Here is a 14,454-nt window from a genome sequence, read left to right on the forward strand (position 1 = left end):
TGCTTTAAATTTGATTTTTTAGCGGTTCAAATTCTTGAACAGGCTTGTGATTGCTGCAGTGAATATACGAAGCCAATGTAATAAATGGCTGCACTCAACGTTTCAACAGCAGCTGCTGTGTACTACACCATTTGGAGGGGGAAAGATTTCACCCACAATGGGAATCAACCACTCGGACGAAGCCCGCCCCCTTCCTCGGCAGCCCATCCCGACCGAGTGTACCGCGTGCTATCCCGTGATGCCGATTGCGAGATCTCGAGAAATGACCCTCGCCGCCGTTTAGGGCACGTGCTTTTCTCTCTCGAAAGGGAAGGTGGTGGTTGGGGGGAGGAGGATGGGCGCGTGAGCGACCTCGGCAGGCCGGCTGGTCGAGAGCGGCCTTCCTTACCTTCATTTTTGGGCGCAGGCGGCTTGCGCGTGGCCCAATTGGTGCGGATGCTGCGACTGCCCAGCCACTGGCCGTTCATGGCCGCTATGGCACTCTCCGCCTCCTGGAAAGAGAGAGAGAAGAGAGGATGTGAAATCCGGGACCAAAATCGAGCGCTGGGAAATGTAAAGAGAAGGCAGTCAAAGTGTGAATGATGTGTATGTAAAGAACAAGTAAAACGGTCGAACGAGAGAAATAACCTCTCTATTGCATCAAAAGTTTCGTCTTCCAAGTCAATGGGTAAGATTTTAGTCAGACGTTAACGTAAAAATGTGGTTTGATGCTGGTATAAATCTTATCATAAAGTTAAGTATATTTCAATTACATAATGGAAAGTGTGCAATAAATATATAATGGATACAATACATTAACAATGCAGTGCTTTCCCAATATGGTGAAAAAATTCCTTCAGTTCCACTACCGTCTGGGCCCACATGGATCATCCCTGGATATTCATGGTGTTATTTCTCCGTGGTACGATGGACAATGTCATAAAGAGACGTACCGTAACGCTGCATTCATTGGGGTGATTTGACAGAGGTGCCTGCTGATTCTGAGCTGAATGCGACATTTTTTCCCCGTTATAATAACGGAGTGGCAATAGACCATAAGTTTAGGCATACGGTGCATAGCTGTAAAAAGTTAAGAAATAATTCATTTAGACCAAGGATTTCACGAAAAAATTGGCCATTGTATCATTTAAACTTTCAAAAAATTGTTGAAGTTAGCTACACTGGCGATGTACTTAAAGTAAGGGATACTACTAACGATCATGAGTTTAGAAGTATGGGGTTCAATTTATATTGCATCTTGGAATCGCCCATCGCGTGAGTAAATACATTCGGAGCTTTACGAAAAAAATTACCAACGGTCGGTTTTCTGTGTTAATGTTCTGTTCTGCAAATCGACTGAAGATATTTCCCATCAATATCACAAATAAAAAACAACCAGCATCGAGCTATAGCACCTAGGTTTCCAGCTATTTGTCTGGATGGTCTCAGTTCGAATCCCAGGGATTGGTCCCTTCCTCTCTAAGTCATCGGCCATGAGGTATAAAGGCAGAACGGTAAATACTTCGAATGAGAGAGATTTAGATGAAAATGGACGAAAATACATTCTTAGCAAATGCATTCTAATCACATTAGGTACTGATTCTAATCACTTCAGATTCTGATTTTAATCAATTTAGGTTTCATGAAGATCTTCTTAAGATTTGTTTACTTGCAAACGTACAACGACTTTAGACCTTCGCTCATATCTATAAGGGTGCGCCACGATAGTGGCGTCAGGTAGTTAAGTATTAGTAGATAGATGCACGAACGAAATTGATGCAGAGATGTCCTTTCGACAATTCTTCCCTTGGAAATGACCATAGAGAAGATGGGTATGTAAAAAGAACAACTACAGCCAAAATATACATATCCGACTTAAAAATATTTTCTCCAATGTCTGTGAGGTAGGCTCTCGCCGTTTTCATTGTACCATTTCCTCTTAGGTATGCCGAAGTTTGGCCCCGAAAGTTCTGCTCGACATTTCCGCGACCGATATGAAAGAGTCAAATGCTTACATTTCGTGACCTAACTGCTTAAGTATACCGCGGGACAGGGAAACGAAGACTTTTATTGCTCATAACACATACTTTCGCCGTATACACCTAAATCTACCCTCCGAGATTTCCGCATGACGCTACAAGTTCCGACAAAACAGGAAAATTCCGCGAGAGGAGCCGACCAAAATAGATAAGTGCGCAACCTAAGTATAAGACAACACGCAGTGGGTACAAGTCCGTCCAGCCGTCCCGCGAAAAGACTCCGCGGTGGTTTCCGAGCTTCTTTTCAAGGGGGGGGGGCGGGGTCCAGCAGCGACGACGGCCTTTGGACCTCCTTCCTCCAGCACGGCAGACTACAGGAGGGAACCAACCTCCACCTTCCCGACACCCCTGAGGTTACGCCGGACGCATAAAACCCCGTGGGATGGGCTAATTAATGACTCCCCCACTCCTAGACGAAGCGTTGCAGAGCGACTTCCGCTGGACAAGGTCGCAGAAACAGAAAATTTGAGCCGCGGATAGGGGAGAGGAGGAAGTGCGGGAGGGCGGGAGAGGGACGGGGGACGCCTCCTCCCCCTTGACGCGGGGGGAGGGGGGGGACAAAGACGGCGATATATGCGCTCAGAGGCGGCGGAGAAAGAGAGTTGCGACGAGATCATGGGACCGGAAGGTCAACGAGCCACCATTCGTAGTTTTACAGTGTGTAACCACAATACGTCCGTCATATCCGGATATCGGATCAATGAAATCAGAAGGAAAAAACTAGCCAAGGAGAAATATTATGTATAATGTGCACAGGAATTTGAACCACCGCACAGAATAAGAAATCCTTGAGTTGAGAGGAAAATAGCGAATGAAAAAATATTTACTTTATTGATGTGAAACATTCTGTTGAAAAAACAATTTTATGATAGCGCCCGATCATTTGCGCTTAAAATTTAACAGCCCAATGGAAAGTGGGAACGCCTTTTCATTGGACGAAGCATTGAAAGGGGGGCGCGGTTGAAAATTATTTCGAAGCCAACTTATTCGTCCTCTTCCATGTGCTGAGTCCGCTATAGCAAGGTAATAGCCCACCTTCGCACCGTATGAAGAACTAAATCCCACAAAGTGTCCCACCCCCTTCTCTAGCATGCAAACCTCTTCCGAAATTTAAAAAGAAGCTCTCGCCACGAGAGGCACTCGAAGCTGGAGAATCCAAGTCATTTTTCAAATTCTCCACGATCTGGTAATGCATAACTGAAGGTTATTAATGCATTATCGCTGCAGTGAATATACGTAAATATGACAGCCCTAATAACGGTTCCGTCAGCCGTAAGTGTTTCCTCTTTGGTGCTTCAAGTCACCTCTTCGGGACACAAATCATGAGACCAATCACAATAGCCCAATTAAATGCCCAATCAAGACTATTACACTCAATTCAAAGTATTTGCTACGACTCAACTTGATTTTTTAGGCTGCAGAGACTAAAGATAAATTCATAGTAAGTAGCAGTTCGATTGGGTCATGCCCATGCTATTTATTCAACCTTCACATTCAGAAAAATTACATTCGTCAATGGTCAATGAATAAAAATATAAATTAGCATTTCTATTCAGAGAGTTATTTGACTGCTATTTACGCAATAAAAGTTATTTAATTTACATTTTAATTTCTCACATATAGGTCACTCATAAACATAATTTAAGCTTTTATAATCACATTACACTTGACGTATGCAACGTAATGCCACGTGATATGTGTTCGCAAGTGATATTGGTTTACATTTAAAAATGTTTTCAAATCCTTTTGTTCACCTAGCCCACCGAAATGATGAATTGGAAACCACTCAGTTCAACGGACGAGGAGAACGGACGAGGAGACCGACCGACATGCCCCGGCGAGAGCTTCAGTTCACCAAGCTAAAAAAAAGGACAGAGAGGTGTCCAGGGGGTGGTAGGAATTGTGAAAAGGGTGTCCTTCTCCCCTCCCCGTCCGAGGGAGCAATAAAGCATACGGGAGAAGAGGAAGGAAACTCCTGGGGAGTGATTCCGGCGACCTCACGCTTCGACTGCCGCTCGGCCTGGCTTCTACCCTATTCGTCACTCTCTTCAAAGAAGGGACCTCACCCTCCAGATTGAGGAGGGAGCGCTTCTCCGGGAGGACAATCAAGCCTCACCCACACCATACCCCTCAACACTGATAATGATTTAGCCTTATGACAGCCCTAATAACGAAAGCTTTCCATATGAATTAATTTCATTCATCCTCAAATACGAGATATCTCATAACTAGGTTTTCATTTATGTATATGCGGTTAATATTAAGGTATTGTGAATGGTTCTTATCGAGAATTAACGAGATAGAAACGCAAAGGGTGTTACTTACATTTGTTATATCAACAAACAATTATTTCAATGTTAAAATAGCAATGCAAGTTCGAAAATAAAGCCATGCTGCTTAATCAGAGAAAATCAAAAAAGATAATCAGTCGTAAATTTTACCTACCACAGCAGGTGAACACTACCAATTAATTTTCAATGAAACTTTAACGGATTTTCAAGTACCAAAAATCGATTTTAGAAAGTTTAATACAGTTTCGTAATTAATATAATTGGCTGTTGTCAAAGATGTTTAAATTGTTTCAAAGGCTCAGAAACCTAATTTAAATTCTATTCCGAAAGATAAACGTTTCCTTTCTTCATATGCTGAACAACTCCACGTTTCATTTTTAAACGTATTTTGATAAATTGTCTTTGGCTGTCTAGAAGATTTTGCTCTCATCCCGACATTCTTTCATGAAAACCATAAGCAATTCTGAATTACAACAACAGCTTTGTTTGCAATAAGTAGTATAGCATAGCGCAAAATTTGTGTTTGAACTATAGTTTAAATCATCCAAGTACTTGAACAATTTTAGCTGCAATGCCAATTACTGCTTTTCTCTTTCCAAATTTTGCGTGCGCATGAGAAATCCAATAGGTATGTGGTGGAGCATCACAAAATTTTACACAAAAAACTGCAAGAGAGCTTTTTAAATAACTCGGGGGAAACAGCCAAGTCGGAAAATATTGAGTAAGCAGAGGGCAAATAACGCCCAGCGAGATGCAAATCGTTGATCATCGCGGATTGGTATCACCAAGGTATTTTCAAAACTGGAGAAGTTAAATGCCACCGAGACAAGGAGGAGGATTTTTAATTCTCATCATTTCTACAATTTTAACCACCGGAGGAAAAAAGAAATGCATTTTCCCTGACTGATCTTCACAAACGCTCCCGCCCACGAGCAGTCAATCATTCCGATGAAAAATCAGGCCAAGCATTAAGGGAGGAGGGCTTTGAAATTCCATCCAACGGCTGAAACGTGACAACAAGAGTTGAGAGATGGGCGAGGGAAGGGTACAGGGTGGTGCGAGGGTGTGCACAACCAAGGGACAAACGGAATACATTCACGCGGACATTCATTACTTCATATACGACACGACCGCTATTCGCAAGGGGGAGAGAGGGAGGGGGAAGGAAGGGGGAGGCAGGAAGAGGGAGAGAGAGTAGCGACGCCATAAATGCGGAGCTCGGAAAACTTTCCCGTCCAATGTTTCACTTCCGCCGAGAGAAACGTTTTTGACGACGAGTGGAACGACAGGGGACAACCTTGTGACAGACACGCCGACCCGCGGGAGTTTCCGGAACTGCGCAGTGTACACCCCCCACCCCCAGAACAGTGGGTAGGAATAATGAGTGAGTGACACCCGGGGTGGGTATTAAGGTATGGGCGGAGGGGGGGAAGAGAAGCGGGGTGGGAGGCAGGGCACGGTGGGGCAGTGGGTGGGGTGGAAGGGAAAAATCCTACCCTCCGTTTTGGCGCGACGGACAGGTGGTGACTGCGCTAGCACGTGAATACTATTTCCCTCCGACAAAAAAAACACGCACGCATTCCATGTTCACGTGATGGACACGCGGCTGCTCGGTTTAAAATGACTTCGTGGGAGATTGCCGGGAAGAAACGAGATCAGAAGTAATCTGACAAGCAGAGTGGTAGGACGTACCTCGTACAAGTTGACGCACTCCACTTAGGTATTTCAAACAACTATTCGCGCCGTAGTAAGAGTACATGAGTACAAATAAAAACCAGCATCTCCAGCCTCTCTAGCCGTGTTCATCGCCGCAATACAACAAGAGCCAAGTCCTTTGCCGCATGGCACGAGTGCAAGTTAATTCCCTTTCCTTCTTTCTAATAAGTCAGTCGAAAATAGTCTTAAAACCAAATATTTTCTTCCCGCTCCCCAAGATTATCATACGCATAAGACTAAACTGTATTTTAACATTGGACTATTTCAAGGGGAAATAACAACAACGATAAACATCCACGCCCGAGGTGGCAAAATATCCACCGAAGCGGTATTCGAACCCGCGACCTCTGGGCCGCCAGACGAGGACGTCACCCCGCCACCGATCAAATTGAAATAAAAAAGGACGTCGCGACGGCCTCCGCGACGCCTCGTAGCAGATACATTTGACAAGTGAGCACACGAAAGTATATATACCCTTCATGAACTTAATGTGCAAAACTCCCTGGTATACTATATCATTTAGAGGATCAGGGGTCGAAAGCACTAGGGCTTGCCTCTCCCGCATTTCGGTTTGCGCATCACGGGAGGAGTGGATGGGGGCGTGACACGATTCCGGCCGCCACCGCGACCCGTCCCCCGCCCTCCCTCAGCCTCATCAGCGCACGGACCGTCCATTCATTCGCCTCGCGCCCTCCTCTCACCCCCCTCCCATGCCAACACAGCGGAATCAGCCTTCGGGAGAGAGGCGGCACCACACCACGTGGCTCCCAATGCACACCCCATCACTCTTCCCTCCGTCATGCGTGCGTGCGAGCGAGTCGGGAGAGGCGTGCGTGCGTGGCTCTGTTGAAGGCGAAGGGAGGGACGGGAGTCCGAAGACGGGAGGGGCGGGGAGGAAGGGAGGGGGAGAATTAGGTAAGGGTCTCCCCTCCCCTCCGACTTAATTACCTCTCGCAGGCCGCTATGATTTGTGGGACTGGTTGGGGGTGTGGGGGCGTTTCGGTCACGGGGAAGGGAAGAGAGGTATATCGCAGCGGATGCGGAATGCTAATCTCCGAGCCGTTTATACCTTGGCCGGAAAGTGAGCGACGCCGCGGGTGACGGGGCTGGGGTTCCGAAGTGAGTGGGGTGGGTTAGCGCCGGACGGACACGTGTCTTCAGACGCGCGCGCGCGCGGCGTATATCCAGGCACGAAAAAATGAAGCCGGGAGAGCGGCGAGGAGGGAAGCAGTTTAATTCTCCTCTATCCTCAAACTCCTCGTTTGTTTGCCCGAACTCCCTCCGATTCTCTTTTTTACCGATCTTCTACGTGACGAAAATTTTTTAAACCCTCCCGGAAAACCTTCCTCTTTGATTTATGCCAACTGGAGGGTTATTTATCGTTTGTTTTTTATCAAGGGATCTCTTTAAAAGGCACGAAAAAAAAGGCAGCCGCGAGAAAATTAAGACGCCCTCCATATTTGTCATCTCTTGATACATAATGAGACTGCGAGACAAAATAGGCCATGCGAATGAATGAGTGAAAACTGTCGTGAAGAATGCGGGATCCACGAAACCATTATGCAGTACACACATCTGAAGATAAATCCCACGCTAATGAACCGCGGTGTATCATTAGATCCATGGCTAACGATTTCTCTGAAGCAATTTTATGCCGTGAAAGAAATTAATGAGTCATTATAAATTCAATTATGACGTAATGAGCACGGAATCCATGCATATTTCATTGGCGGCTTTGTATTGATATTGATAGGCATTCGCTAAGCTCAGGGAATTCTGCCACCTGCCAAATTTCCAGATCCCCGCGATTAAGTACGCCCGATGCCGGAGTCGCCCACACGCCCCTTGCCACCCACTGCCCCCCTACCACCCTCCCTCTGCCCGCGTCGCCACGCTTGTTTTCGACCGATTACGCAGCTTCTCCCCGAATAAAGCGACGGGTCTCGACTTCCCCCGGACAAAACCAAAATAGCGAGTATTTCCACAAGGCGATAGCGACAGCAACAGGAGCAAGAGCTTCCCAGCTGAGCCCGCTGCCTACAAATAACTATTCAGGAATTTCCTTGTTTTCCAGGGATTGATTCCAGCTCACAAGGTACATTCACAAACAAGTGCATATTTGGAAACTATAAATCACGTGGTAATCACAATTACTGATTGCAGGTGTGATGACGATCATGAATAGTGGGTAGTCTTAGTGCGGTGCCAAGCTCCTGGATAACGAGACTTAAATTCAACAAAAAAATAGCGGTGTTCATTGTTCACTAAAATGCTACATTTAAACAAGAACGCTAACGGTGGCGAGGGTAGTGTCCGTTCAGTCGAATTGAAAATGTATCACGGAGCTTTCCGACCAAAAGAGAGTCTGAAGACCACTCTCACGAGCATTATGTAATGTCATTTAAGAGGACAAACGAGAAGTAAAATTTAAATATAGCCTATACATAAATGGTGTCAATAACAGTTGTAATACATACCATTTATAGGTACCCCAGTGAAGATGAACATGAAACCAATGCGACTGCGACTAAAAGTATGCCGAGAACCAAATGTTTAACCCTATATGGCTTGCATAAAAAGTATCGGGAAAATTTTCAAATATTTTTTAAATTTATATTTTATTTCAGATATTGCTATAAAGCTTCAAAATTCTTCAAAGTGAGCGTCGACACACTTTTTCCCGCGGACTTTCCACGACTTGAAGACTCCCTGGTAGGTGGATTCCTGAGGGTCCTTCAGAGTACGAGTGCAAGCTTCTTTGAAACAAGATGGTGCGCCTCTCGGGAGCACATCTCAAAATGAGGGGCGCTCCGCCGCCTTCTCCCCCGCACCATGCGCCGATTTTTGTCGTGCGAAATACAACATGCAGTACCTCTACCTCCAGCCCCTTTCACAACTTACTAGATAAACGGCTTCGGCTACAAATTATAATCTTTATCTTTTATTTTTTTCTCATAGAAATGCACAATTTTAGTATTAAAAAAACCTTTATGGCCTAGATTTTCCCTATCACATAATAATTTGACTGTACATTTTATCGGAGCACATTTACAAATTAACTCTCCTCTTAACTGCCCTTAGAATGTTGTTGTTCTCCATGCCTTTTTTCGAAAATATTTAGGAAGTAAGGACTGGTATTTGGGTGAGATAAGGTATTTTCCTTAGCACGACCGTTTGCGTAACGAGGAAATGCAAAGTCAGCCAAATGCTCGCAGAAGAAGATTTTAACCACGGATGTGCGCCGAGAGCTGCAAATGGAAAGTTAAAACTTATTTTTTTTAATTTTAGTAGCTTTTTAAAGGGATTGGAACGACTTGCTGTAATCATTTGCTCTACATGGAGAGATCTGGCATTGGCGGGAAGGAAGGACGACAATTAGAGAGGGATATTGAAAATAATTGCCCAGAAGTAAGGACTAGGGGAGTTTAACTCGTGCACGGTCCTATAAAAAAGACCGTTATATCTTTGAAATAGCCTAAAGAGGAGAATGGATACATGAAACGAAGAACAATGGCATCCATAACGCCCACTACACCATAACTCCTCACAACCGCACGACCGAAAACAGTCAGCATTTCTCTCTTCACCCAGCATGAAGATTGCGTCACTTACGAACAATGAAAGAAAACATCCCCTATGACACATTTATAATGAATCTACAAGATGGATCCTATTTTTTTGCAAACAATAATTCATGAAGTATCAACAAATTTCATTTTGATAGAAAAAGATTAAAATATGTACATATCACACCTCACGCGGCGGTCTTTATCGGAAAATCGGATATTAAGTGGACCAAATTCGGTCACAACAGTCCCAAAATGCATGTGCAAAATTAACTCCACGTGCATTCTCATTTCCACTGCCTAACGAGAACATCATGAATGGATGGCGGATCAGAGTTAAGATCCTGCGAATGAGAATCAAGGGCGGACCATTGCTTCGAGGGAGACCAAAGGGAGACGGCGCTCGTCGGGGATAAAGCGGAGAAGAAATCCTATTTGAGTTTCCTGAGCAGGAAAGACCCTCGGGAGGAGAGCAAACAGCGCATTTCGATGCGGGGGGCGGGAAGAGAGGGGGGACGACCGACACGTCGAATGATCAAAAGATAAGAGGGAAGGAAGGGGGACGGGAGTGTGGAAGTGCCCAGAGTGAAGGCGCGCTCGGTCCTGTGGATGATGCGAGCCCTGGAGTGGTGATGGGGCGACGGGAGAGACTGGGATGGGTGCGTGGGACGAACGGCGGATCCCAAGGAGTGCGTGTGCATTCGGCGGGGAGGAGGGCAGGCCGGGGCACTGCTTCGATGAAGAACGCCCCGAAAAATTGAATGGCATTCTTGAAGAAAGTGACTGCGTGACAAGGCTATTCTCGAATAAAAAGGAAGAAAAGTTAAATCCTTAATCATCCTAACATTTTCAACGCCCGCATTTCATGAACTACCGGTGAGACGGCGCCGGCGGCCGAGAGGCGAGCGAGGGGTATCCGCTCCCGGCGGCGGCTGATTCGGGGAAGACGGCGAACTTGACGCAGAGGAGAATAGAAATCACGTCACCCAAGACAAAAAGTTCCATGTCCGCCACTTATTGAGAACAAATAGAACATTCAAATGGAAAATCTTTCATGCATACTCCAAAACTCATGAAAGCAGCATTATTACTATTAGGTAATCTACCGGTGAAGCTAGGTTTTGGATGGACGCAACCACAAAGTATTTCTCTAATCTATCCAAACAAAAACGAAGTATAACATCCCTACTCTACAACCAAGTCCCTATTCATCCTCATATACTTCCTTCCAACCCTCAATCGAAATCGGCATAAGAGGAATAAATAATTTTTATCATAGCTATAAAAATTATAATGCAAGAACTACGGAGTACTTCGTAAAATCTATTCAATTTCCACAAACCAATAGATTTTGATTTTTCTAACATTCTCAAGTCCAGCCTATCAAGAATACGCCCCACTTTCTCAGGGGATCCAGATCCTCCGGAAACGCGAAGGTTTGATACGTATTTTCCATCACCTACCTCAAATACACTGATTGAATTAGCAGATCACGAAACGCTGCGACACGAGGGAGCCAAGCGAGGAGAGAGGGTAGGGGGTGTGCGGGAAGGGGCGGTGGAGGATAATGAAGGTGGCAGGAGAAAGGGCCGCGAGGTGAAACAACCGACGATTAAGAGCCCGCCGTCCCAAAAAACGGAATAGACAAGAGAATGGAGCGGGGGAAGGGGGATGAGAGGGAATGAAAGCAGCGATGGCGGCGGCCGCACGCAGCCCCGCCCTACCTTCTCACCCAACCCCCGGGGGGGGGGGGGGGGGCAAGGTGCAGGGGGCTGACGCGGCGCTGGGAATCGCGTCGAAAGGACACGCGAAGTTAGTTTACCCGAAAAATGAGGGGAAGATACACTGACGACGGAGAGATGGCAGCACGGTTGCACACGAGCATAATAAAATAAGAGGGGGGGGTTGCACGGTCTCGTGGTCGGGTCGGGGAGTGGTAGAGAGAGGAGGCGGATTGGAGGGGAGGGTGGGGGGTAGGACCGATTCCCGTGTCGTCGGCCAAATATCCTGAAAATGGGCGCGCATCGCTCGGAGTCGCAACGCAGAAGGGAGCAATTGTGTCCCACTCATTAGGAATTTTACCCAAAGACAACCCTAATGTAAACAACCTCGAAATTATGATTTCAATAAATTTTTGAATGGACACGCCCCTTGGACAAATTGCACTAGTCCCCCCGATGGAGCACTGTACCCACGCACAACGAATCGGTGCAGCTAATAGAATTGCTGATTAATTAAAACTTTATTTATAGAAAAACATCTGAATTCCTGATATTTTTAATGTCAGCTTAATGCTTAAAGAGTGAAAATTAAAAGAATTAAATCTAGTCACAACAGGTTATTTTCGAGGTTAAAACATAATTACGAAACCTTCAGAAGCTTGGTTCGTTTCGAAATACAACCGTGATAGTCATGCATTCACAAATCCACGGATCCTAAAAGATACAGTCACATAAATTACCTGGAAATGTACGGAACTATGACGAAAGAGTCCATGCGCGAAATGTAACGTAGTTCAAAGTATTCAGGTATTACAGTTTGTGAAAACCTGAGGAAAACTCTGACCAACTCCAGAGAGATAACGTAAAAAGTAAAAAAAAAACTTGATAAGGTTTCAACGACCTCAGCGCTTTCCCATTCTAAAGTTATACATATGTGGAAGGTGTTGACAAAAGCTTCGGCCATTTGCTTCCGCAGCAAGAACATTCTACGCATACAACAATACTGGCCACATTGATGATCTTTGTGGCAATAATCTAAGCGTAGGCTCTTGGGCGTGGTCCCGTAGTTCCATGTATTTTTTTTTTAAATCGCCACATGATGCGGCACGAGAAATGACGCATTTTAAACATGGAGAATGCTCGTAATAAAAAACTATGTCCTGGAAAGGAGTGCGGCAAATTTCGTGACGTGTTTCAAGCCATCGGCCAACGTCCACTTCCCCTCCCCCCACCCGAGAGGGCAGAGCTACGGTCAGTAAGGAGTGCGATTTTCGCGAAGGGGACGGGAAAGAAACAGATAGAACGCACGTATCGAACCTCGAAGAAAAACGTGGAACGCGGAGGGGGAGGAGGTGCGAGAGGTCTAAAATTGAAAGGGGATGAAAGGGAGAGTGGGTGATAGCCACGAAAGGGAGGGGTGAAACAACGATGCCACAAATGTATCTGCAAGAGGCAAAGTAATTATTATAAGGAAACGGGGAAGGCTAAAAATATAAATGCACAACACACTCCGTCGAGTTGAGGATGAAAAAATGGAAAAACACAACAGGGCTAGTCCTCGAGAGCCTTCCTTCGATGTGGGAAAGGCGGCGTCAGTCTACCAACTGATACCGAATCGATTCCTGCTTCAGCATTATTAAAGAGCGCGCCGTGACTCGCCAAACAAATCCTCGAAAAGTAAGGACGGGGTCAGGTAGGGGCGGGGAAGGACGAGCGAGCGTACAAATGCGGTTCGGGGGAAAAAGAAATTGGGGGGATATTGGGTTGGATTTTTTGGCCGGAGGTTAAGCAGCCCTTCCCCGCCCACCCCCTTCGCGCCACCCTTCACCCAGACCCCCGCGGCCCTCTCCCCACCCAGATCTACCCACTACTCAGTGGCGCGTTCCGGGGGCACGAGGGGGGCGAGGGGAGACGCAAGGAGGGGGCGGGAACAGAGTGGGGGTGGGAAGCGAGGAAGGTTGAAAAAAGGGGGATGGGGTGCGGTGAAAGGACAAAGGGAAAGGGAATGAAAAGGGTTATATTCTACACATTTTTTTGGAGATGGGGTCGGGAAAATAACACGCAAGAAACTCATTGAAATCCACTTTCCCATCGTCAGCGCTTGGAATCATTTCGCTACATTTCGGCCAATCGGTCAATTAAACAACCTCCCGGCGATTCTGGAGCGGGAAGGAAAAATACCGAGGCGTTTGCTTCCGGGAGGGTGGGGGTCTCTCCTTCCTTTGGATGGTAGGGGGCGCGAGCCCCCACAAATCACACGTCCCCCCCTCCGTGCGGACAGACGCTTACCAGCCAACGAGCAAAGTGAACGGAGCTCTCTGCTTCGATTTCATTTATTTATTTTTCAATTTCGTACATATTACAAGAGCGCGTCGAGAGAAACTATCAGCGTGTGCGGGAAAGGGGGGGGGAGACTGTTTTGAGACCATCGGAAAGCAATTATAACCTTTTCGACTGCTTCGCTCGGATATTAACACCTCGGCGAAAGCGCGCCTAACCCATCTCGTGTGCTCGGTGGCACGCGAGACGGAGGGAGGATTCCGGGCGGGAGGGGGTGGGGGGGAGAGCGGACCGACGGAGGGGAAATGAGTCCGGGGGAAAATTTATAATGCGGCGACTATCGTTTTTTCGACGTGAGGCTTTTTAATTTATGACGGGGGAGTTCACTTGATTGCTCACGGAAGGGTAATAAGGGTGAGATCATATCATTCTCCGGGAAAGCGACGAAGTTTGCTGTACGCAAATGGAATATTAACTCGGAGAGCGGAGACCCGCCGTGGAAAGTAAAAGGGAGAATGGGAAACATAGGCTGAGCCACGGTATTTTATCGATTATTACAATAACATATGGGGGCGTCAGTTATAGTGGAGTAAACAAACCTCTTCAAGTCAAGGATCAGGCAATCGATGGAGGGCTGTATTTTTCCAGCCTACACGCGAAATTATACACTTTGTATTTGGTGACGGCAATCTCCGCCCATGTCCCCCCGTCGGGGCCAGTCACACAACCACCATTTCCTGTCGAAGGAGACGAGTGACGGATTTCGCACGTTTTTTTTCTTTGATGGTGTCTCCATTTTGAAAGTGGGAGATAACATTCTCGTTTCCATCATATGACCTTACGATGCGGAACATTTTATCCA

General features: G+C 46.4%; 1 protein-coding gene across 1 annotated transcript in view; it reads right to left on the reverse strand.

Moving 5' to 3' along the window:
* LOC139689947 (nucleolysin TIAR-like) overlaps window positions 1-14,454 on the reverse strand; it is a 99,346-nt gene that overhangs the window by 53,084 nt on the left and 31,808 nt on the right. Inside the window, exon 2 of the mRNA XM_071587096.1 lies at window positions 389-491. Coding sequence (XP_071443197.1) covers window positions 389-467 — 79 coding nt within the window. The 5' untranslated portion in view covers window positions 468-491. The remainder of the gene's footprint in view (window positions 1-388; window positions 492-14,454) is intronic.

The sequence above is a fragment of the Hetaerina americana genome, unplaced genomic scaffold (genome assembly GCF_022747635.1).
Source record: "Hetaerina americana unplaced genomic scaffold, ioHetAmer1.1.p SCAF_291, whole genome shotgun sequence".
Classification (NCBI taxonomy): Eukaryota; Metazoa; Arthropoda; class Insecta; order Odonata; family Calopterygidae; genus Hetaerina; species Hetaerina americana.